Source organism: Myotis lucifugus, unplaced genomic scaffold (genome assembly GCF_000147115.1).
Source record: "Myotis lucifugus unplaced genomic scaffold, Myoluc2.0 scaffold_10, whole genome shotgun sequence".
Lineage (NCBI taxonomy): Eukaryota > Metazoa > Chordata > Mammalia > Chiroptera > Vespertilionidae > Myotis > Myotis lucifugus.
This window is the reverse complement of record NW_005871058.1, coordinates 6,714,711-6,740,198: the sequence shown is the minus strand read 5'-3', so window position 1 is coordinate 6,740,198 and position 25,488 is coordinate 6,714,711. Positions and strand designations below refer to the sequence as shown.

The window sequence follows — 25,488 nt, the reverse complement described above, 5'->3', positions numbered from 1 at the left end:
TGTACTGATATTCAGAATTTTTTTAAAAAGTGTTTTTATTGATTTTAATATGTTTGTTTTTTGTTTTGTTTTGACTTCAGAGAGAGGAAGGGAGAGGGAGAGATGGAAACATCAATAATGAGAGAAAATCACTGTTCGGCTGCCTCCTGCATGCCCCCTAATGGGAATAAAGCCCAAAACCCAGGCATGTGCCCTGACCAGGAATTGAACCTGTGACCTCAGTGCATGGAACTACTCAAGTAACTGAGCCACACTGTCCAAGGCCAGACTGTTCTGGATGGGGAAGGTCTACTGACAATTTGAAAAGAATCAAGTATGTTTTGGGTTACCAGTCCAGATTTTATTTCCAGCTTTAAAGGAAAGCTAAAAAATGAGGTGGCTAATGATGGGGGAGTCAGTAACGGGGAGAAGAGGTATATAGTATTAATTGTTTTCTAAAGAAAGTTCGATTTAAAGGGAATAATTATTCTTTTTTGTTTGTTTTTGTTTGGTTAATCCTCACCCGAGAATATTTTTTCCCACTGATTCTTTTCCTCACCAGAAAACACAAGTTCACATTCACTTACACCAGGGGTGGGGGACCTTTTTTCTGCCAAGGGCCATACAAAATCATCAACTCAAAAGTTAGCCTACTATATTTGGTCAAACATTTAATTAACTCACCTTTAATGCCTTGGCAGAGCCAGACCAAATAATTTCTCGGGCTTTATACAGCCTGTGTGCCAGATGTTCCCCAGCCCTCATTTACACTATAAATGATGGTGTATGCTGAATTTCCAAGGATTCATAAAACTTCCTGTGGCCAGTCCTAGGCCTTCAAGTTAAGAACCTTTTGGGTAAAATTTCAGCTACTGCCAGATTTGAGTTTCCTGAGTGTATATTCAATATACCCAGCTTTATGTATATGAAAGGCCCCTAGAAGGCAAGAACCATCTTTACGTATATTTGAAGTCCCAAGAAGGCAAAAATCATCTTTTTGTCCTTAACTCTGACAAACAGCAATATCCCCAGATGCTTACAGAACTGAACCACATCCCTTTTTTCCTACTTCAGAACTATCAGTGTCTCTTCAATGGTCAACGTATAAAGTTTCGGCCCTTCAGGTGTTTTTTTCCTTCAGTTTTTGCTAAGCCCCTGTAACATGCCAGGCACTGTGAGTACACAGGAGAGTGTTCTTTAGGGTCTGATTTCTTCTTCTCTTTGCATCTGCTGTCACTCTCAAGAGGGGTCCCTCTCCTAACCAACCATTCCAAACCCCTCCTCCCTCATTTAACTGCCACCTGACCTTTCCCACTCCGTTCAAATGCTGTTGTTTTTTAAATCCAATCTTTCTAGGTCCAGCATTTATGGTGTATACTAAGGTTGTTAACTAGGATCCACAGAATTCTATTAACTTCTAATATTTTACTCAGAATTTTTATGTAAAGGTGCATTTTTCTGGAAGGCCAGCCCATGGCTTTCGTAAGATTTTGAGGCTGCAGAGGGTCCTATAATGCAAAAAACGGTAATTATACTATCAGTTAGTCTATGCTGCTTCTTTCGTCTTTCCTATTCCCCAAGGGTAGGAGTTTCATACTCTCTGTGCGCAAAAAGTATTTTGGGAATGTTTGCTGACTGATTTGTGTCTCCCTCAAACCCTTCCTAAAAGAAGACTTAAATACCCCTACAAGGAATGATGACATTCGTTATATTTGATCCACTTTTTTTTTATAAGAACAGAGATACCTTTTAAATCTCCCCATTGCACATATAAGAAAAATTTAAAAACAATCCTCACATACCAATGAACCACACAGCATTGTTCAAAAACCTCAGTCTTAAAACAAAACAAACCCTCTGTCTTAGGTCTACCCACAACTTCAGAGGCACAAAAACCCATAAGGCCTTACTTTCAATTCATTTTGCTTTTCCTTTTCATTTTTTTTTTTCAAACAGGCTGACCTACTTAGTGAAGGTTACGAGGCAACTTGGCACCATTCGCAGTCCATCAAACGCTATCTGCAGAAGCGGGAGGCAGAGTTCCTTAACAAAAGAGCTACTGGAAACCTGGCCATGCCCGGTGCAGGGAGCACCCTGGGCCAATCCATTTTATTTCTCAAAAGATACGGGTCCGAAGGCAGCGACTACTCTCGCCCACTTGTGGTGAGAGGTGTCCCTCCGTCCAAGCACGAGAACCAGCGAGGGGCCCCCAGCGCAGGGGATTCGGGGCTCGGCCCGGGCCCCTCGGGGCCAAGGCCGGCCTCTCCCGCGTCCCCCCGGCCACGGAAGCCCCCCGAGCGCGGCGCCCAGAGGCGGGGGAGCGGCGGCGGCGCCCGACGGAAGCTTTCCCTGCAGTTGAAAGGTCAGAGGCGCCGTGGGAGGCGCCGCAGGAGAGGCTGCCGAGCGGCTCGCGGACTCCCTCCAGCGCCCCGCCGCCCGACCCCGCTCCGGGCTCCGGGCCCCGCGCCCTGGCCACAGCGTCAGCCTCAGCCTTTCCGGAGCCCCGCGCGTTCGGCCCCGCCGCTCCGGCCACTCTCCGCGCTCCAGCCCGGCCCGAGCACCCCGCCGCCGAGCCGCTGAGCGGGCCAGCCCGCCGGCCGAAGCACGCAGGCAGTGGCGGGACTGTGGGGGGGCGTCGGTTGGCAGTTGGGAGAAAGGGACACCGCCCCCACCCCCACCCCCATCCCCATCCCCCCATCCCGGGCGCGGCCGCTTTCTCCGCACCCGGCGCTTACCGGCTTCTCCGCCGAGCTGCGTCCGGCACCGGGCGTGGACCGGACGGTCCCGCTGCGACGGCTCCCGGGGGTCGCCGGGAGGAGGTGGCTTGGAGAAGGATGAGGGGGAGGGTAGAGGAAAGTGGGGGCAGGGAGCTTTCTGGGTTTGTGTATTTGGAGGGGGTCAGAGTTCGTGACCTCTCGGCTCCGCGGTGCGCGCTCCAGCCCGCGCCTGCGCGTGAGTGGTCTGGGGAACAGGCGAGAGGAGGGCGTGACGCTCCCTGGGAGGAGGGATGAAAGGACCCAGCCTCTCCAGACCGACTGCCCCCTAGCGGCGAGGAGGGAGAATGCCCCGCCATTGCCGCGCCTCGGGGGTCAAGGACTTAAAGACCCAAAGGCGGTCCTGAAAGGTTTTGAAACAACTTTTCAGATTTGAGTATTGAGATAACCTCATCAGTTTTAGGCAATTCTGTTTGTAATTTTGGGAAACTGGTCTCTGTTATAGGCTCTCTAACATTTATCAGAGGACTAACAAGTATGGGTAAATCCCAATAAGATATTTTAAATTCCCTTCAATAAAATGACAAACTGGGGTAGAATCCTGTGTAGTAAAGCAAAGTTTTACTTATCAGCTCTTGTAAGTAAATAGGTATAATTGCTAAATGGTGCGTGGATATAATTACTTAGAATGTAAAATTCCTGAAGGCTTATTTTTGTCTGATTTGCTCAGCCGTGTATTCCTAAGCCTATAGGACAGTGCCTGATGGCCAACCAAAAATTGGAAAGAGCTATTGATGGAACATGACATTCCGACAGTAACCGCCTGTGGCACAGAGGTGTGGCAGGAAGAGCTTTCCTGTATGCAACGTACTGTGTGATGGTTTGGATTTTAAGAGAAGGGGTCCTCAAAATTTCTTTAGTATTGACCAGCATAGGAAAGCAGTCATGGATGGATTCAGGCCAGAAACCCAAGTGAGGAAAACAAAGGTGCACTGGGAAGGAGAACATCTCTGTCATTTCCTGCTGGAAATAGGAGCCGGACACAGGATCCAGAAAAAAGGATGCAACTATATCCCTAACAAGTAGAAATATACTTTAGGCTGCATTCTCTAAAAGTTCCCCTTTTCCTTTGGCATCATTTGTTCTATTTGGTGGTTTTAAGGCAGCCCCTCCTCCCTCCACCCCCCAAATCCTTAAGATGGTCTCAAAAGTGGAAGTTAAGAAAGCATATTTACAATGGAGAAGGCAATCTGAGACCTTGTCTCTATTCTCAGTGCATAATATGAGTGCTTATAGTGATGCTTGTGGTTACCCCTTATCATCCAATTAATTCATATAAGCTACAGTAGGTTGACTTATTAAAATGTGGAAGTAGAAGCCATTTGGGAAACATTATTTGTGGGTGGAGAAGAGCATCCCCTAATTATGCTTCAGGAAAACAAGTCAATGTGATTCATCTTTAAATGTGACTCTTAAAAAAATTAAGGTCTAAAGAGAACGAAAGGGAAAATAAAAAATAATAATATAAAAAATTACGATTTAAAACACATCACACCAAAAGTAGATAAATTTATTTTGTATAAATACATATTAACATTATTTACAATGCTAACATTTGATTTATAAAGGATTTACTAGTAGATCTCTATATGGACAATAAGATACAGACTATTATCACTTTAAGTAAAAAGTATTTATAGAAATTCATAAGTCATTTAAAGAAACAATAGCATTTTAAGATTGGTTTTCAAGATGCTATGACCAACTTATATAAAAGAAAAGGCTGCCCTCTTTTAATCTCTCCCCACAGCAGAAAAAAGGAATTTGATATATTGAGGCGTTTTGAAAATTTACTGCCACCTTCATCTTAAAAAGAAAATACTAGAAATTACTTATCTCTTTTCTTAAAGGGGGGAAAAAAGTTGTAAGGAAGATTTTCTCTTAGAAAATAACTTTAAAAGTGGCATAAGCTCCTGAATGATATTTGTGTATTGGGGATACTAAAAAAAGGGGGGGATCCATTTGAAGTAATTTAATTTATCAAACAAATACTGAATATCCAACAATTATAGGCACTGCGCAGATGCTGAGGGGGAATCTCAAATGAATAAGATACAGTTGCTGTTCTCTAGGACAGAATGTGATAAGTACCATAAGAAAGTCTGTTTATGAGCTAAAGGCTATGGGAATATAGAGGAAGGGAAAACTAGATCTAGCCTGAAGAAACAGGAGAGAAGTAGGGAAGAGAAGGACGAGGGATCAACTTCAGATAAGTCTAGGATAAATAGGCAGAAATGGGGGTGGAAGAGAGGGTGAGAAAACAAACTGAACAGAGGAAGGTTGGGTTGGGATTAGCTCGAGTGCATGATACCTGGGGGAAAGTGTTCCATGCCAAGCCACTGGGAAGCCAACGGAAGTGGAAGAGCAGGATGAAAGCAGAGCCATGCTTTAGAAGATGGCTCTGGCAGTGTTTAAAATGGGACCGTGCAAAGAAGGCATTGAAATCAGAAGAAGAGTTATTCCAGTCATTGGAAAGAAGTAACAAGGGTCTGTGCAACAACAGAAGGGCAATGAAGATGGAAAGGATACAAGAGCAACTGCAGAGGGCCCTGTTGAGACTTGGGGTCAGATTCTGGAGAGTACAACACTGTTTTTCCATCACAGAAGAAAATAAACAGATTAAAAGAAAAGTGAGTTTTAGTGATGTAAAGTTTAAAATGCTTAAGGACTCGTGTGTCAGTGTCCAAGTGGTAGTTGCAAATGTGGCCTTGCAGGATGGTGGAATGTGTAGGTCTAAGAAATGAGTTGTAATGTAGGCATTTGGAGAGCTGTGCTTGAGATGTAGATGGCAAGAATCATGTCCTTTGTAGAAGAAACAAATATTAAAACAATATTTAATAAATATTATCTCTTAAAAGACAGAAGGTAGGTATTTTGTGAGAAATTGAGACATTAGACATAGCATCTGCCTTCCAGGAGTGTATAGTACAGTAAGAGAAATAGCATTTACTTCTGGAAATCTCAGTGATTATATCTGACTACACTGCCTCTCAGATTTCAAAAACAGTACAGTGAAAGCACATTCCAGGACATATCAACATATGCTGTGATGACATTTACATTTTAACTAAATTACTTTATACCTGGCTTTCCCTATTTCCCTGGATATATTCTACCAATCAAATATAAAATACACATTTGTCTAACAAAACTACACTTTAAAGTTGTCTTCTTCACTTGTTTCATCACATCTTTATATTAAACAAAGGTTGCTCTGATGATCTCATTTTTAAGAAATGCTATTACATACACAAAGAATCAAGCATTTGATTGAGGAAAGAATTAAGTGTCTTGGGCAAAGGACTCTAGCACACTGGATACATTAGGGAACAGGGCGGGGGGAGGTTGCAGAGAGGTCCCAAAATGTGGGATGATCCCAAAAATAACCATTCTCATTTTCCTAGGACTCTGGTGGGTCCTCTACATTTACAGATGCCACTGGCTGGGGACACAGCCTAAGAATGCAACCATCCCCTGGTTTAAACTGGCATCTCTTGTCTAAGTTACTTCAGAATCCCTTTGGCTTAACTTTATAACTGCTCTTCTTTCTCCTCCTCATGAATAAAAGGAGTGACTTGAAAAGGTTTGATGGAAGCACATGTATCAGTATATTAAATACAGTGTTCTTGGGATCTAGGTACTATTTATACTTTCTCCTCATTTATAGGATGTACCCAATATATCATTCCCACCCCCCTAAAATGTTAGCTATCAAGAGATATTTTCAAAGTAGCTTTACAACAAAACGTATATAATTAGGTTTCTCGGTTAACACTGAATTAGCCAGTTTAAATAAATAATTGATCAGCTTTAGTAAGTTATGAGGATTGATAAGGGGGAAAGGGAATGTAATACTATTCCACATTTAAGACATCTTTATGGGGTTGGGAGTTGTAATCTGGTAGCTTCCTCAAGAGGCGGTATTTTATATTTTGCAAAACCCTCCATGGGGCTAAGCCAATAGCTAGTACAATCATACATGAGTTTCACGTGTAATTAGAAGAATCACTAGAAGTTTGTGCAATGTTTCTTCTATTTAGATTTATAACTGGTTTTGATTCAGCCAACTGTTGAAAGATAGAATAGTCTGCCTGATATTTTCTAAGATTCTGAGGTTTAAACCAAACCTGTAGTCAGAAGGTTGAGAGCTTAAGAGGAGGGGGAAGAACTCTAAATAACTTACTGTTTTGTGAAGTGCTAAGCCCAATGATGCAGAAAGAAATACTTTATAAGGTATAACCTTGGTCTCCAAAAAGGTTATACTAAAAAGTGCAGGGATTTTTAACATGGAAGCCCAATTCATGCTATCTTGATTAAAATTAATGAGCTGCAAAGACTATTAGTTTACCCACAGTAGCAGGACAGGAGAGGTAGCATGTGAGGATTGTGTGTGAGATGGCAACAACGTTTAAAATGATTCCACAGCAAGCAATAGCCAGAGAAAAAGGACAGCCAACTCTACATTTAACAGGGACTCTGGTGCTGCAACAAAAAACATTCAAAAGGCCTCAGAAAGGCACTTGAATTCTCTTGGCAATCATAAATATCACAGTGAATCAGGAAATCCCTTATGCAAAAGAAAGGAAAATTCTTGTGTTGGTTAATGAAATATTCAATGAATAATTTTGCCTTTTAGGATAATTTACGTATAACTTAAGCTCAGTCAATAAATCTTCCTATGAACATCAGGAATGGCTTTAATCAGTGTTCATTGTTCTTCTGCGAATCAATTTTATTTACAAAGTAGTTCCTATGTTAAACAATAAGTGCACCAGAATTATGAATATAAATCTTTCCTAATGAGGTGTACTGATAGTTGGTTAAAGAAATAACGGACTTTTTAAAAATTTACCAGGGAGGACCTAACACAAACTGGTAGTAAAAAACTTTTTTTAAAAAAAGAATACTATACAATTTCAATTAATACTGGCTTAAAATTTGTGCTTTTTTGATATGATAATTCCAGTTCATTTTTAAAAGCACAAAGGAAATGTAACATTCTTTTTAGATACAAATACCACTATTGACTTGGGCTCAGAACACTTACAGTAACAAGGGACATTATGTAATATAATGCTTGCCATATTTTACATTTAAAAAAAACAATACTTATATTTGTGTAGAACTGGTAGCTTTAAAAAAAGTTTAGACTGAATTAATGTAAAGTCTATAGAGTTAATTATTTGTGTTCCTCTGCAAATGAAAACATCTTATTTCCTACGTATATTCGGTTAAATAAAAATCCAGACTCTTCCCCTCTGCTATAATTCCTTTATGATGTAACATTATCTCATGCCAAAAGAGGTACATCATAGTAGAAATGCTTGGGAAAATTTATTAGAATTTCATTTCACAGTTACTGAGGTAGAAGGTGGCCATGTGTTTTCCCATTAAAGATACAAATTCATCTTAGTTTACTGATTTAAAGATACACATTTTTTGTCATAAGCAGTTTTCTAATCATAATTTCTAAACCAAACATTGCATGAAACTTGCTCCTTGATGTGTGTTTTTTCATTTACAAAGACTTACCACTAGTGAGAACATTATTACAATGTAACACTGTAAAACACATTGAGAAAACAGTGTGGACTATGTCACAAACAGTTAATACAGCATACAGTATTAAGATACATTTTCTAATTTCTAAAGAAAAGGTACTTTAGAATTCAGTGTGAATTTCAGAAGTAATTCTGACTTAAGTAAACATCAAAATTTTAATAAATAACATACATGGAAAAAACAAACATTTAAAAAAATTATCTTATACCTAACAAAATAATTTTTTATATTTGATGAAGATTTTGGTTACATTTATCTTGGCAGTGTTCATTTGTATTAAATTTTTATACTGTATTTACTTCGTTCTGATGAAATTCCACCCTTTTGAAATCACAGAAGAGATGAGACCAATACTGCTATAATATTGTGCCTTCCTGAAATGCTTCTATCCACCTATTAAGAGAAATTGGTTAGATTCATAAAATGCAATTATCCGATATGTGTTATGTTAACACCGATAATAGCTGTGCCTATGAATCTGTTACCCTAACAATGTATTTAAGATCTTTCCTATAGCAAACTAGAATTCTGTAAGTATGGAAGTATCCTTTATTTGATAATTTGGCCAAAAATTTGGACTGAAAAATGCATCTCTTATTTCTACGAGGCATGAGAAAGGACCCATTTCATGTGAAAGTTCTATAAAGTCCTGGTGACCCTATTTAATTGGTTTTGGAAGTAGCTATATCTTTAAAGGACTTTATTTCAACCCCCTTTCTGCTTTGAGAAACACAAGCTCTGTCCCTGTCTCCTTCTCCCTTAACCAGAGATTCCTTAGGCATCCATAGTCTAGACCTGCTCTAAAGTTTTCAATGAAAGGGAATCTAACATCTAGTCTGATCAAAAATTTGTATGCAATAGAAAAGTATTTCAGTTTCACAGAACTTTTCAAAATCCTTTAGTCTCAAAGTTTTGACAATACACTAGTGGCAATTATTCAGACACTTGGAGGTAGTGTCTTTGTGCCTCCCTAGTAGTGTAACTGCTTCTGAACTTACTAGGAACATTTTAAATCACTCAGTTTAAATAGTAAAGCAGTATATGACAGATTTAGCTCAAACTTCAAGGATAGAATTTTCAAAATTTTAAATTTTAAATGCAAATGGCATATCTTATACCATAACAAAGGCTTTTAAAAAAGCCAAAAGTTTCCATTGAAGTTAACATACTTTACTATTCTGTAATGTGCAAAAAAGCAACCCATTTGATATTAATACCCTCAAAGAGAAACTCATATTTTAGCCTGTATTAATTCTAAATTATAAGTAAGCTGGTTCTCTTCACCTAACTACATTCAATTCTGTCTTGAAGTGATTTCTTTCTTTTTTTTAAATTATTTTTTCTTTATTTTTTTTCCTCATCACCATTTACCCTCCTACATCTTCTTCCACTTCCATCCCCCAAATTGATAAAGTGATTTCTTTATCAATTTAAAGACACGAGCAAAAGATATATATTCAAAAGCAATAATTACCAGTTTGGTGATGAATATAAATGAAAACGACGAGAAATATCTAACAGAATATTGGGGCAATTACTATTACTAAGAAATTTTTCAAGAAAAAAAACAGCTAAATGACATAATTTTAAAACATTCTTCAGTACACAAAAGGAATTTTTTGGAGTAGCAGCTATATACGGCTAAATATCCTAACACTGGCGGGGGTTAGGGTGGGGGAGGGAGTATTTGTAACACTGTACCTGATTAATTTCCAGGAACATATGTAATCCTGGTACATTAATTCTTACTGCCTTAAAAATGAAAAGCCTTGTTTACTTAAAGCAATCTTAATTGCATGCACTTTTTGAGTCTATTCAGAAAAGATTAGTATCTTTTAGTGAAAACAAAAATGTGTCTTTTGTGAGACCAAAATAAAAAACAAATGAAAGAGGTGAACTGTTTGTTCAGAAAGGGCCTTGATTTCACGAGATATACTTCTCTATATCAAGCAACCTCATGACATCTAAATATTCTTGGAATTTTGAAGAGACTTTCTGTCTTTACTATCTAAAATGATATCTATCTCAAAAAAATTTTTAAAAATGATATCTAATTCCTTCTACTCAGTCACTGGGAACAGCATGGGAGCCTCTTAATGTGTTTGACCTTTCCCCCAAAGAAGTTAGCAAGCAGCTGTTTAAACTCCTGCAGTTCCCCGGTACAATGGAATCATTGGACTGCCAAATCCTGGAATGTTTCAAGAGAAGATTCTTACCCTCACTGAAGGAGAGGTCAAATACCTCAGCATCCCTTCCTCTCAGCAGAGCAGCATCATGCTGCTTCCTCAGAGGTCATGTGTACACAAATATTTTGGACAGAACTACCTATTTTCTTTCCCCCTCTGTCTCCTGAAAATATTCCAGGTACTCTAGCCTGTCTTTAGAAACAATGCTAAAGAGTTTGAATAATATCTTAAACATTTCTTATTTGGATCCTGACTTAAATTCTTAGTTGTCCCTAAAGTAGGTTACCTTACAATAAATAGCTCACACTTCCATGCATAAAAGGAAAATATGTCTAAATTACTTACTTCTGAGCTGAGTGAGCATCATCTGCTTTGAATACATAAAATACCATGTTTTTATGCAGTAATTGAAATACTCTAGACTCTGAATTCTCATCTTTGACTTCAGTGACAGTGAATCCTAATAAAGGTTGACTCTCCATAGCTGCCACGTCCTAAATTAAAAAGACATGGAGGGTGATGGGTTTTAAAATTTAAACAAAATTCAGATTTGTGAACTCTTGCTATATATATATGGCTCTCATTTCATTTGATATCCTATTTAATAAAAATCGACTGAACAGCGGAAAGACCGGTTGCTATGATGCACACTGACCACCAGGGGGAAGATGCTCGACGCAGGAGCTGCCCCGGTGGTCAGTGCACTCCCACAGGGGAAGCGCAGCTCAGCCAGAAGCCAGGATCACAGCTGGCTGGCTGGCTGACTGGCTAGCGAGCGCAGCGGCGGTGGCGGGCACCTCTCTCGCCTGCACTGCAGGTAAGGAGCAGGGGTCCCGGACTGCAAGAGCCCCGGACTGTGAGAGGGATGTCCGCCTGCTAGCTTAGGCCCAATATTCCCAGGGATCAGGCCTAAGCTGGCAGGCGGACATCCCCCGAGGGGTCCCAGACTGCAAGAGGGCACAGGCTGGGCGTAGGGGACCCCCCCCACCAGTGCACAAATCTCGTGCACCAGGCCTCTAGTACACATATATAAAACAATAACTCTAGCAACTTACCCAGTTTTCATTTATTCAACAATATTTACTGAGCTTTACTGAGCCACACCCCCTCCCTTTCCAGGAGCCAGACACTGTGCTAGATAGACAATTTTCAATATGTTCACATGCATTGTTTTTCAGCCACAGGAGTTAGGTAATTATATTACTTTGATTTTATGGATGCAGGAAACATAGCTGAGAAGGGCAGCTGAGAAGGGCAAGCGATTTACACCAGGCCCACTAAGGAAAAGCTTGGTTTTCATAGATGTTGGAATATATGGTGATCAGATAGGAGAAAAAGGCAGTATTAAAGCAAACCGTCAGAAATTGCTTATAACCCAAAGGAAGTTTAGATTATCTACGCTGATGCCTGATCAATGCAATCTGGGGACAGTCAAGGGGATGTCATCCAGCAGAGCTTGGCAGAAAGGATAAACACCTCTGCCTTCAGTGAAGTAGTCACATGACACCAAAAAAACTTACATTTTAATACTATGGAAAATTCCTAATACTTTTAAATAAGAGCTCTCAAGACAAAAACAAAGGCACCGTTTACATTAGAAATAACAACAACATGCCCTGGCCGGGTGGCTCAGTTGGTTGGAGTATCGTCTTCTACACCAAAAAGTTGGGAGTCCATTCTCGGTAGGGCACATACCTAGGTTGCAGGGTCAATCCCCAGTTCAGGATGCAAATGGGAGGCAACTTACTGATGTTTCTCTCTCACATTCATGTCTCTGTCTCTGTCTCTCTCCCTTCCTCTCTAAAATCAATAATATATATATCTACCTATCTATATAAAAGTCTAAGTGACCGTTACGACTGAACAACCAGAAGACCAGAACGACTGGTTGACCAGTCACTATGATGCACACTGACCACCAGAGGGCAGACACTCAACACAGGAGCTGTCCCCTGGTGGTAAGTGCGCTCTCACAGCCAATCTCCCGTGGCCGGCCAACCTCCCATGGTCCCTCCCCCCTGGCTGGTCCCTACTCCCAGCTGGCTGGCCCTGATCCACCCCGATCAGGCCGGCCAACCTCCCATAGTCCCTCCCCCCTGGCCAGCCAACCTCCCACGGTCCCTCCCCCTGGCCAGCGGGCCCCAATTGGCCCAGCCCCAATCAGGACTGGGCAAGATGGCCCTGATCAGCCCTGATCGCCAGCCAGGCCTAGGAACCCCACTTGTGCATGAAAAGTAAATATATATACTAGAGGCCGAAACCAGCTCTCCAACATCCCCCAAGGGGTCCTGGATGGTGAAAGGGCACAGGCCAGGCTGAGGGACCCCATCGGTGCACAATCCAGGCCGGGGAGGGACTCGGGAGGTTGGCCAGCTGGGGAGGGACCAAGTGAGGTCTCCAGGGCGTGTCTGGCCTGTCTTGCTCAGTCCTGATAGGCCAGACCCCAGCAACAAGCTAACCTACCAGTTGGAGCGTCTGCCCCCTGGTGGTCAGTGTACATCATAGTAAGTGGTTGAGCGGCCTTAGCATATCATTAGCATATTACGCTTTGGCTGAATGGCCGATCGGATGACCGGACACTTAGCATATTAGGCTTTTATTATATAGGATATATACATATATACACACACACACACATATATATGTATCTATCTCCTTGGTGAAGATTATAACAAAATTAAGGTAACAACATCTCCCCCTCCAGAACCAAAGCAAAACGAGTAACATAAAACAGATTAAAGAAATATTGTAACTATTTCCAGTTGGCATTATAAAACACGATACCCAAATTACACATATTTAGATTTCAGATCTTACCTCACTTGCAGCATATGTATATAGCACTTTATTTTTTATAACAAACCAAAAGTGTTTCCAAGGTTTTTTATGGCCCTTTGACCTGTACAAATAGCCACTCATGGAAGAATCTTCTGTATTTGCTGATACCTAGATAAGCAAATCCCATATACAGTTATATGGTGTTCAAACAAAAAATTTAAAATAACAAAATTGCTTTTGATCATTGGTTCTGAAAGCAATAACCATAATAATAATATTTCAAAATTAAAGTTTATTTTCAAAGTCTGCTATTATCCACTGATAATGAATTACCACATGCATAAAAAAACCTTTTAGAAGCAGTCCTAGAATTCTACCTGTTTTGTATGTATGTTTTTCTTTGCAGGTTTGTCTGTTTTTTCTGGTTTCCAGAAGAAAAATAATTCCAAAGGTCAAAAAGCCTTTTTTAAAACTGCATTTTGGGGCCTGTGTATGTTGTTTATTGATTTTCTTATTCTGGTAATCAGAGAAAATTACTTAAAACTTAAACTCTGTCCCTGAAATAACTAAAAATTTGTACCAACAGAAAAGTAAATAGAGAATTCTATTAATGGTGATTTTAAGGATCAGTTTCTACTCCCCAAATTTTGGTCTGGAAGAAAAGAAGTTTGTTTTACTTCATAAAAGGCTGAAAATGTTTTAATCTCTAGATAAAATATAGTAAGCTTTTATAGTGATTATAATTTGGCAGTTGAGACTTTTCTATCTTTTTTTAACACAGGAACAATAGCCAAGTTTATGAATTGCCTAATTAGTGGTGTGGTGCACAGACCCTGAAGTGACTCCCCATGACCTCTGCCTCTGAAAATCACACTGTTGCACATTCTCCTCCCCTTACATGTGGGCAGGACCTGGGACTTGCTCCTCACCTACAGTATATGGCAGCCGTGGGCAAACTACGGCCCGCGGGCCGGATCCGGCCCGTTTGAAATGAATAAAACTAAAAAAAAAAAAAAAAAGACCGTACCCTTTTATGTAATGATGTTTACTTTGAATTTATATTAGTTCACACAAACACTCCATCCATGCTTTTGTTCCGGCGCTCCGGTCCAGTTTAAGAACCCATTGTGGCCCTCGAGTCAAAAAGTTTGCCCACCCCTGGTATATGGTGAAGCTGATGGGATGTCACTCCTCTGATTATGACATTATATTAGACTCAATCTTACTAGTAGACAGCTCTGTCTCCCATTCTGGCTTTGAAGAAACAGGCAACCATGGTGGGAGGCCCGTGTGGCAAGGAGTTGAGGACAACCTCTAGGAAAAGCAAATAAGAAGCCAAGGCCCTCAGTCTTACAACTGCAAGGAAATGAATTCTGCCAATAGCCTGAGTGAGGATGGAAGTAAACCCTTCCCTAGTCCGTCAACAATAGCCAACACTATGGTTGCGGCCCTACAGGGATCCCAGCTAAGCTATCCCTGGGCTCTTGAGATAATAAATGTGTGTTGTTTTCACATAGTAACTAAGCAAGAGAATAAAATTTAAAACTCTACTGGCCACAAAACTAGCACAGGTAGAACCAATTAATAAACTAATTAAAGGGGGGGTGGCCAGAAAGGCGGTGCTTCTGATCTCTGACACTGGCTGACTGAACACTTGAATTTGAGGAACTGGGATTGGATACCAGTGATGCTTGTGGATTATGCCACTGCCAGGTCTAACTGTACTAGTATATGCTATTATCACCTTTTAAATATTTCTTTTAAGTTTAAAGGAATGACAACCTATTATTAGTGATTATCAGCTGTATATAACTAACCAATGCCTACAAATATTCTGCATATTCTTCCCTCTAGTTAGGGGTCTCCTCAAAGTAATTTTAAAAATTCATGCCCTAGCTGGTTTGGCTCAGTGGATCGAGCATCGGCCTGCAGACTGAAAGGTCCGGGGTTTGATTCTGGTCAAGGGCACATACCCAGGTTGCGGGCTCCATCCCCAGTAGGGGGCATGCAGGAGGCAGTCAATTAATGATCCTCTCTTATCATTGATGTTTCTATCTCTCTCTACCTCTCCCTTCCTCTCTGAAATCAATAAAAATATATTAAAAATAAAAAATGAGAGCAAACTATTTTTAAAAAATTCACATGCGCCCAAGTTATCTTTACTTTCTATCATTGCTATAAAATATTCTGCAAACTTTTTGACAGCCATTTTCTAAATGACTCAGGTCATTGGGAGACTAAGCAAGATAGTGAGGCATCAGCCACACCTCATCACCAGTATTAAAATGCATGTCTTAATAGTTGTGGGAAATGACATCTTCCTTTATGAATGAGAAACAGTCTATTATATGTATGAATAATTCAGCCTCTATCAGGTTGCAAGTTTAATGGAGACACTTACTTCTTTGAGAGCCGCTGGGATTTTTTTCTGTTTCCTCCCTGATGGAATACTCTGTAAGACTGATGATAAGGCACTTGAAGATTTGTGATTTCCGGGAGATCCAATCTTAGGAGAGTGCTGGTGATCTAAAAGAAATCAAGCACACTTATACACCAGTGGTAACCATTCTGCAATTCAATTTAATTCAGATCAATAAACATTATTGCATAAAATTTCCGTGGAAGAATACTTAAGAAACTGGTGGTACTGACGGCCCTGGCAACAGAAGATAGATGGCCAGAAGTTGAGTGGGAGGAAGACTTTCCACTGTCTATGATTTTATACTTTTTCAACACTAAACCATGTGAAAGGATTGCCCTTTTGTGCCTTTAGAATTGTGGAACATGTCATTGTACTACCAACTTAAAAACATTTTTTAAAACACTTCACTCCTGACTTAAAAACACAAATCTAACTTCATTTAGTATCTAGATACATGACCAAATAATATTACAATGAACAAAGTGCTAGAAAAGGGGCTACAAGCCCAGCCGGCATGGCTCAGTGGTTGAGCATCGACCTATGAACCAGGAGGTCACGGGTCGATTCCTAGTCAGGGCATATGTCCAGGTTGCAGGCTCCATCCTGAGTGTGGGCTTGCAGGAAGCAGTCAATCAATGATTCTCTCTCATCATTGATGTTTCTATTTCTCTCTCCCTCTCCCTTCCTCTCTCAAATCAATGAAAACATTTAAAAAATAATTTAAAAAAATAAAAGGGGCTACGAGACATGATGAGCAAGCAATTAATTTTGACTGCACAGGTTCAGGAAAAACTGAGAAGAGGATGAGATGTTTGAGTTGGTATACCTAAGTTTGCCAAGCAAAGAAGAGGAGGAGGAATGCTTTATGAAGAGAGGTCAGCATAAGCAAAAAGCAGAGAGAGATGAAATCAGATCATCTACTTGGAGAATAATGAGGCTGGAAATAAAAGGCTGGTTCTAAGGAACCTGGACTGCTGCTGTTTAGGCGGTGGGAAATGAAAGACCTTTTAGGCTGGAGAGTGACATGAGCAGACTGATGACATGAGCAGACTGAACTGAGAAAAATAAATCTGGCAGTGGAAAGGAAGACGGATTTGTAGCAAGAAAATCTGTTAGGAAATTACTGCAGTAGTCCAGATGAAAGATAATGAAGGCCTTATTATGAGATGAAGAAATCAAGAGAAAGACAAAGATAAACTTGACAAGATTTACTGACCAAATGAGTCTTAATGATGGGGGAGAAAGGTTCAAAAGAATGTATTTTGAACGGTTCCAGCCAATACTATATACCCAGAGAGAACACATGGAGGAACACACGGCAAAGGAATAATTAGATGGATATGTCTTCTTGGGAAAAATGTACACAGACAAATCACATGTCATCTAGTTTCATTCAACTATTCTCCTATGCTGATGAAAAGCTACTCTTCATGAAAATGAAAATAATCTTTTAAAAATTTAGAGCCTAAATGTTTCAGGAATTTAAAGGTCTCTTCCTAAAACATAGACCTGAACAGTCCTGCTTAACTGCAGGGATGGATTACCTGGGAATGAGTAGGCAGACATGATATATCATTTCATATTTAGTGAAAAGCTACACATTTATATTACAGTAACACCTCACTAAATCAATCCAAGTGATTCAAATTAGGCTATCAAAGTGACACCCAGTATACTTCCATAAAGAATTACTTTACAGATATATAAAAATGATTTGTAATGAGCACAGTTGTGAAACTAGAAACTTCAAAATTACTTGAGAGTTAAAGTTCCCTTGTAACTGTTTTAAGCATTTCATCCTATAATTACATTTCTACAATTAGTATTCTAAGCAAAACTGTGATCAGAGTAAGAATAAACTTCAGTCCAACCTCTCTTGAAATATTACTAAATATGAGTTAAGAGAGCTGAACTAAGAAAAGCAAAATACTCAATATTTTGAGATGAGTATCACCAAATCATATTGCTAATGTGATTCTTCTAAGATGAGTCTTTCAGAAGTCCATTTGAAAGCATCTGGGAATTAAAGGAACTTAACAGTCTTTACTTATATATTACCTAATTTCTGCAGTTCTTGAAAACAATGTTCACATACTCTTGCTGGTTGATTTTTCAGGTAATCTAAGCCACACTTATTTGATGAACAAGCTTGGCACACAATCTGAAAACACATTGGAATTATTTAATTTAAAATAATCTTTGTATCCAAACTATCTGGTATGTTACAATTTATAGTGCTGCCTACTTTTCAAAACCATTTTTACAACCAGTCATTGATTCTCAATACAATTCTACGGACTTCAGGCATGTAATGAACTCACACACAATACCACACTGGAAGATACAGAGGCCTCAGATGATTACTGAATGTTTACTGAAAAAAAAAATATACTAAAGAGTTAATGTGTGCAAAATGTTTGAACAGCACCTGGTGCACAGTCCTGTGTTAGCTATATTATCTTCATTATCACTGCTGTCATTGTTATCATCACTGCTATAACCATGACCACCTCTGACCATCTCTCCCACTGTCTGCCCCTATATTAAATGCTCTCTAAATAAGACCTCATTTAACCTTTACAATTACTCGCTGATGTCATTGTTACTATGCTCAGTTTACTAATGAGGTCATGAAGACTTAGAAACATCACTCGTGATAATTTCAACGCTGAAAGTTCCCCCTATAAATTCAGCAGGTCCTTGAATAATGTCATTTCATTATAACATTTATGTGACCACACAGGAACTTAATTCTGGCTTATATCATTTAGCTTCCAGTAAAACTGGTCTCATTGTTAAGTCCTTGCACTTACTGGTAAAGTCACAGAACCTATCAAGATGTTAAGTGAGGACTTACTATAATTAGTATCCAGATAAATGTAGTTTAAGTAATTATCTGTGAACTAGAGGCCTGGTGCATGGATTCGTGCACAGGTGGGGTCCCTCGGCCTGGCCTACGATGATCGGGCTGAAACCGGCTCTCTGACATCCCCTGAGGGGTCCCAGATTGCGAGAGGGCAGTTCTCAGGTGATGCACCCTTGAATCAGGCTCCCTCCTCTCTGGTTCTGGGTGCGTCACCTGAAAACCACAGCTGCCAAGTCACTGCAGCTTGGCAGCTCCTGCGTTGAGTGTCTGCCCCCTGGTGGTCACACACACACACACACACACACACACACACACATACATACATGTGAGGGTCTATTTAATTGTGAATTTGTAAGTTTTTTTAAAATGAAAATTGTCTACTACTGACATTCTAAAGTAACCTTGAGGTAGGAGGGAATAAGTTCCCTAACAATATTGCCCCATGTCTAAATATTTAGAGAAAATACCACCTGTGATTCAGTATATTTTCTTCTCTCCTACAATGGTTTACAAGGGGACATATGCTTCCTCACTATATACAGCCTGGAGCTATTAAAAATCACACTGGAGATGGGTGTTATCCTCTCCCACCTTTCCGCAGGCCCGGCAGTGATGTCGTCTCCAGGTCAGAGTAAATTCACTTGTGCAGATCATACACATTGTGGCTCTGGTATCAGGAATCCAGATAGGAGCCTTTGATCCAAGGGGACAAACTTCCTCTTTATTTTCTGAGTCTGCCTGTGGAAGAACGACGCCTGATTATCTCACGCATGTGGACTACTACAGAATGGAGCCTTGTCTTTAGTAGTGGCGATCACAATGCTGATGGTATCAATTAGGGACATGGGATGAAATATGAGCTATCATATTTTTCATTTTCTCAGGGTATTAAGATTAGCTACATTCTAACAATCCTCTAATGCAAAATTAATTTTAAAACATGCCTGTGGTAGTGTGATGACAGCTGATTAGTTCCCTTAAACTATGCTGTATTTTCTAAATTTTATACAATGAGGTTTTATAACTAGAAAAAAATATGACTATGCTACATGCTATAGACTTGCAGTGAGACATTAACAGGATAAAATTTTAGCTCTGAAATCACATACACACCTCCAATCCTTCTGTGAAACACATGTTGCCTTTCTAAACCCCTGGGAACAGTTTTTTTAAGATAAAAAGTAAAATACATTAAAAAAAAGGAGGAGGAGGAAAAGATAATACCTCATCAAGACTCCTACTAGGGCAGAATGTGATTCTTTTCTTGGCATACTCTTCTATTGACCTGGAAATCGCTTCTAGCCATTCATCCCTTTCTGTGGCAGAACTGTTGGGGGCAAAAGAAGGTTCCATCAACCAGATGTCAGCTTTTATCCTTTGCCTTTTTCATACTTCTTTTCCTTCTCCCATGGCAACAGATTCCACCATCCTCAACAATGCTGGTCCCAGGCAGCAACTCAGAGGTTTGTGTGCACAAATAATCAGAGCAGGCATGAGAACACAGGGCATTTGAGCAAACACAATGCTGTCTTCCTTTCCAAGAGTACTGCTTTATACTGAATGGCTTTTGAAGTCTCCTAACTTTGGAAGTATTTTTTGTTTGGCTTATAGGCTAGTCACACAATTCAGAATTGTGATGATTATTTATATAACCAAGAAGTTTCCTCAGGTCTAATACTAGAATTTAAAAACATTCCAAGGAATCAAGTTTCAAACTCAAATTTATACCATAGAATACTCATATTTTCAGTTTAGTAACTACTACTAAAGTTTTCTAGGAAGGGCAGTGGGTTAAGGAAACATATTTTAGTTATCATAAACAGATATTTAAGGAGTGGTGAATAGGGGAAATAGCTTGTCATTGTTAGGGCGCCTCTACCTGTATTCAGCTCACCATGTTTCCTGTCCCTACCTTCAGTTCATCTGGAGCTATGATTCAATTCTAGATAGAAATGGGCCAAATAGGAGGAAAGCCTATTCAGAAAAAGGCATTCTTGTTTTGCTTTTGTACCCCTCATCCCTCCAAATGATGGTAATTTCAGATTATTACTGGTATCAGCACATTTTGTTTTGCATACCCAAGAGTGACATACTTTCAGGAGTGTGTGTGAAGAGACAATAAGAGAATTTAATAAGTTTAAAACTCTATCATAGTAAAATAAAATCCATCATAATAATGGGAATGTGACTGGGTAAGACAGTGTGTATTTTTCTTAGAGAGACATTCTAGATAATTTAGGAGTAAAATGACTTGACATCTACAATTTGTTTTAAAATACTTTAGAAAATAGGAAAATATGTGGCAGAATCTTCTTGGGTAATTTTTGGGTCTCGGTGATGAATATGCAGTTCCATTATATTGTTCACTCTAATTTTAAGTACATTTCAACTTTTACTCAAAATACTTTATTAATAAAAGTTTGTATAGCCCTAACCGGTTTGGCTCAGTGGATAGAGCGTCAGCCTGCGGACTCAAGGGTCCCAGGTTCGATTCCGGTGAAGGGCATGTACCTTGGTTGTGGGCACATCCCCAGTGGGGGGTGTGCAGGAGGCAGCTGATCGATGTTTCTCTCTCATCGATGTTTCTAACTCTCTATCTCTCTCCCTTCCTCTCTGTAAAAAAAATAAAAAAAAAAAAATAAAAAATAAAATAAAATAAAATAAAATAAAATAAAATAAAATAAAATATATACATTTTTAAAAAGTTTGTATAAAAAGTAGAAGAAAGTTATGTGTCACACTGAGTAAGACATTGAAAACCTGTGTATGGTTATGGTCTTTGAATTCTTAAATTATATTTTAAAAAATAAAAAGTCTATAAAATAAGAGTACAAATAGGCATATCATATTTTGTTGTATTTCAATCAACTCAGAGCAGGTCAAGGACATACCAAAAAACCACTAGTCTTCCCCACAATAATCATTCTTAGAAATGTACTTTCTTACTAAATAACTTCAGTGTCATTTATAATTTGCATTCAGATGGCTATTAAAAGGTAAAAATCCAATTACAAATAAAAATTTTAAATTAGTAAGTTTCTCAAATTTTTATTATATAACAATAACAAAATAAAATAGAAACCACACCATCTCTCCAAACAAACAAACAAACAAAAACACTTGCCTTTGCATTAGCTGGTTTGGCTCAGTGGATAGAGCATCGGCCTGCAGACTGAAGGGTCCCGGGTTCAATTCTGGTCTAGGGCACATGCCCAGGTTGCAGGCTTGATCCCCAGTAGGGGGCATGCAGGAGGCAGCAGATCAATGATTCTCATCATTGATGTTTCTCTCTCTCTCACTCTCTCTCTCTCTCTCTCTCTAAAATACACACACACACACAAAAACTGCCTCAGTTACCTCTACTATTCTACAACTAGCTGACATTTATTTAACTCAGTTACCTCTACTATTCTACAACTAGCTGACATTTATTTAAGTTACTACATGTCAGTCAACTGTGTTAAATGCTTTGCAATTGTCATCATATCTTTTCCTCAAAGCTACCCCATGAAATATATATTGGGTCTTTTTTTTTTTTAAATATATATTTTATTGACTTTGCACAGAGAGGAAGGAAGAGGGATAGAGAGTCAGAAACATCGATGAGAGAGAAACATCGATCAGCTGCCTCCTGCACACCCCCCACTGGGGATGTGCCCACAACCAAGGCACATGCCCTTGACTGGAATCGAACCTGGGACCCTTCTGTCCGCAGGCCGACGCTCTATCCACTGAGCCAAACCGGTTCCGCAAAATATATATTGGGTCTTACCCATACCCTCATCCCAACATCACCACTCACCATCACCATTTACAGATAAGGAATCTGAGGATTCGAAATGTTAGATAATTTGCTTTAGATAACAGACTATACTAAATAGGTTGGTATCAGACCAAGTGTGACTAAGGGTTGAACCCTTCACCACAATGTCATCTCTGGCCTCTATTCGTGTTCTCTGAAGAACTATACTATAAAAACATACGCTCAGGCTTCCAAGCAAACTTTCATAAAATATTCCCACCCCTCCCTTCCTCTCTCCCTCCCCACTGTTTCACTGGAAGAGGTAACAGAAAGCAGAGAGGCAGATGGCTAATTTGAGAATTGCCGTCTGATTTTTCTGGAGCTCTGAGAGCATGTGGAATGTGATTTGACTGTAAATCGTATCACATATGCTGTCCTCTCTGGTGTGGGTTTCTGCCAGAACAATGTTTACCAGCTCTTGATAACACATTTCTCATAGACCACACACATTTGCTGCAGCACTAAGTGCAGACATTCTAGCTCTCCTTTTGCAACATGGTTAGCAAAAGAATCAGCATTTTCCTCGGATCAAAATACAGTTAAGTTTGGTACTGGAATGGGCACATTACCAGAAAGCAAATTTATATTTATTAAGTACAATTTTCCCATTGATTGAGATGGAAGTTCCAAGGGGAAAAACGCTCCAATAGAAGGGTTTGCTGATGAGTTAGGCCTTGTTACACCATTTATTACTTGTGGTAACTAGACATGCTACTCTAAGGTCCAAAGGCCATATTGCTTCAATTGAATTCATCTGAGTAACATTTACTGGAAACTTACTAAGAGTCAGCTACTAGGCCATAAACTGAGTACAAGAATATACCTCACTTATAAGGGCTTCCATGTAATTGAGGTGAGACACAGAATCAAGTAATTACTATATGATATAATAAATGCAAGGTAGATAAAGAACACAGAAGTAGTAAATTACTTTCTTTTTTTAAAAAAATATGTTTTATTGATTTTTTACAGAGAGGAAGGGAGAGGGGTAGAGAGTTAGAAACATCGATGAGAGAGAAACATCGATCAGCTGCCTCCTGCACACCCGCTACTGGGGATGTGCCCACAACCAAGGTACATGCCCTTGACTGGAATCGAACCTGGGACCCTTGAGTCCGCAGGCTGACGCTCTATCCACTGAGCCAAACCAGTCAGGGCTAAATTACTTTCTGTAGGGAAGACTTTGCAGAGGTGATGACTAAGATAGGCTGGAAAGAATTCTAGGAGTTTGACAAGGAACTCTTTAGTCTCTCTGTGCACCTTCATTCGGTCTCCTGGCTTTGGTTCTCATCTCTAAGTTGATGATTCCCAAATATATGTATCTAGTCCAGCTTCCTTCTGATATTCAGATACTTACATAAACTGTCTCCTTGATGGCTCCATTTCGATGATTCATAGGCACCTCACATTCAATGTGTACATCTGAAACTAAATTCCTGATCTCTCCCCCAAAGCTGCTCCTCTCTGTATTCCGTCGCAGTGAACGGCACCACTGCCCAATACAATGGACAATCTGGAGCTCACGCTCACTCTCTTTCTCATCCTTTATGTCCAATTAGCCATCTCCTTTAGTTCCCCTCCCAAGCCATTCTCCACACAGCAACCAGACACTCCTTTTAAAATGCCAGTCTGATCACATCATTCCTTTATATAAACCTTTCAGTGGCTTCCTGTGGCTCTTAGGCTAAAGACCCAAGTCCACAAGATGGTTCTGTGAAACCTCCCTCCCTCTCTCCAGGCTTATCTTGGGTCTCTCTCATTCTCTATGTTCACGCCACACTGGCCTTTCAGTTCTTTGAATATGCCACGCTCCTTTCCACCTTAGTACGCACTGTTCCTAATGACCGGGAGCCTCTTCCTTTCCTCTTGGCCTAGCTATCCAACTCCCATTTATCCTTCATAATGAAATAGACACAGCAGGTCTTTAGGGAAGCTAACCCTGACTGCTCATTCTCTGCCAAATCTAGTTCAAGGTCCCTTGTTTTACAGACTCATATCTCCTAGTAGTCTTCATGTGTACTACTTAATCACAATAATTACTGATTGTGTTAATATTTGTGAGTCTTCCCTAATGGACTATAAGCTTCAGGAGAGAAGGGCCATTTTAATTCTCCACTGTATCCCCAATGCCTGGCTCAAGGCAGAGACTCATATGATTTATTGAACAAAGTGATGAGTTTCAGGAGGAGGCAGCCTTTGCAAGGCAGAAGGATGTGAAGTAGGCTGGTGTGCATGGGGAACCATAAGCAGATCCATGCTGATGAGCATGCCAGGCTTTCATGGGGGTGGGTATAGGAAGGATGAATGGAGATTAGGCTGGTGAGGAAGACAAGAACCAGATCACAAGAGACCTTCTTAATCCCCTTTTACATGTTATACAGTACCTGCCTCATTGTGGTTGGGGTATTCAGAAGGAGAGCATGGCATTCACTATGTGTTAGTTTCCCTTCCCCCATACCACCTTAATCCTATCTTGGAGACTTATTTTTCACCACTGTCAAGAACTTCCCACTTTTATCATTTTTCCTGCATATCCCACATTCAATCCATTAACAATTCTATTGGCTATACCTGCTTCTGACCAATTCTTACCACTCTAGTCCAAGACACTGTCATCTACAGCCTCTTATCTGGTCTTCCAACTTCTACTCTAGTCTCCAGTGGTCTATCCTCTACAAAGTGGCCAGTGTGCTCTTTTAAAAATGTAAATTAAACCAGATCAATTTTTAGCGTAAAACCCTCAGATGGTTTTCCATCATATTGAAAAATCCAATGCCCTTCCTAAAGTCTAGGAGGCCAATCTGGGAAAACATGGACATTCAGATATTTACTGATAGAAAACCAAAGAAAGATTTACCATCATTTCCTGAATTGTTTAATCTTTAATAAAATAGAATTCTGTTTTTACCAAAGCACATTTTTATTATAAAACTTAAGTACAATTAAAATTTTGAGTTTCCTATGGGCATTTCCTCTTTGGATTTTTGAAAATTACTTTCTTGATTTTAAGAACCAAGCTTAAGTATTTGCAAGGAGTCTGATATACTGGGACTTGATGTTCTTTGCACTTTTGCTCAAACTCAAAAAAAAGGAGAGAAGGAGGGAGGGAGGGAGGGAGG

The 25,488-nt window shown here is 39.8% G+C and overlaps 2 protein-coding genes across 18 annotated transcripts in view; both read right to left on the bottom strand.

The window, feature by feature from the left end:
• NR2C1 (nuclear receptor subfamily 2 group C member 1) overlaps nt 1–2,950 on the bottom strand; it is a 57,373-nt gene extending 54,423 nt beyond the window's left edge. For 4 of the 10 annotated variants that reach the window (XM_023749953.1, XM_023749952.1, XM_023749955.1 and 1 more), the window contains exon 1: nt 2,715–2,948. The gene's annotated coding sequence lies outside the window, so the exon portion shown is untranslated. Of the gene's footprint in view, nt 1–1,889; nt 2,255–2,714 lie in introns of those variants that run through there. The other 6 variants (XM_023749958.1, XM_023749954.1, XM_014451736.2 and 3 more) reach the window with 6 other exon arrangements.
• A 1,297-nt stretch (nt 2,951–4,247) lies between these two features.
• FGD6 (FYVE, RhoGEF and PH domain containing 6) overlaps nt 4,248–25,488 on the bottom strand; it is a 123,106-nt gene continuing 101,865 nt past the window's right edge. For 2 of the 8 annotated variants that reach the window (XM_023749945.1, XM_023749946.1), the window contains 7 exons: nt 19,792–19,894; nt 19,159–19,305; nt 17,760–17,862; nt 15,681–15,805; nt 13,319–13,447; nt 10,847–10,995; nt 8,524–8,708 (listed from right to left, as the gene is read on the bottom strand). In XM_023749945.1, the coding sequence (XP_023605713.1) occupies nt 8,672–8,708; nt 10,847–10,995; nt 13,319–13,447; nt 15,681–15,805; nt 17,760–17,862; nt 19,159–19,305; nt 19,792–19,894 (793 nt within the window). In that variant the 3' untranslated portion in view covers nt 8,524–8,671. Of the gene's footprint in view, nt 5,556–8,523; nt 8,709–10,846; nt 10,996–13,318; nt 13,448–15,680; nt 15,806–17,759; nt 17,863–19,158; nt 19,306–19,791; nt 19,895–20,468; nt 20,510–25,488 lie in introns of those variants that run through there. The other 6 variants (XR_002828066.1, XR_002828067.1, XR_002828068.1 and 3 more) reach the window with 6 other exon arrangements.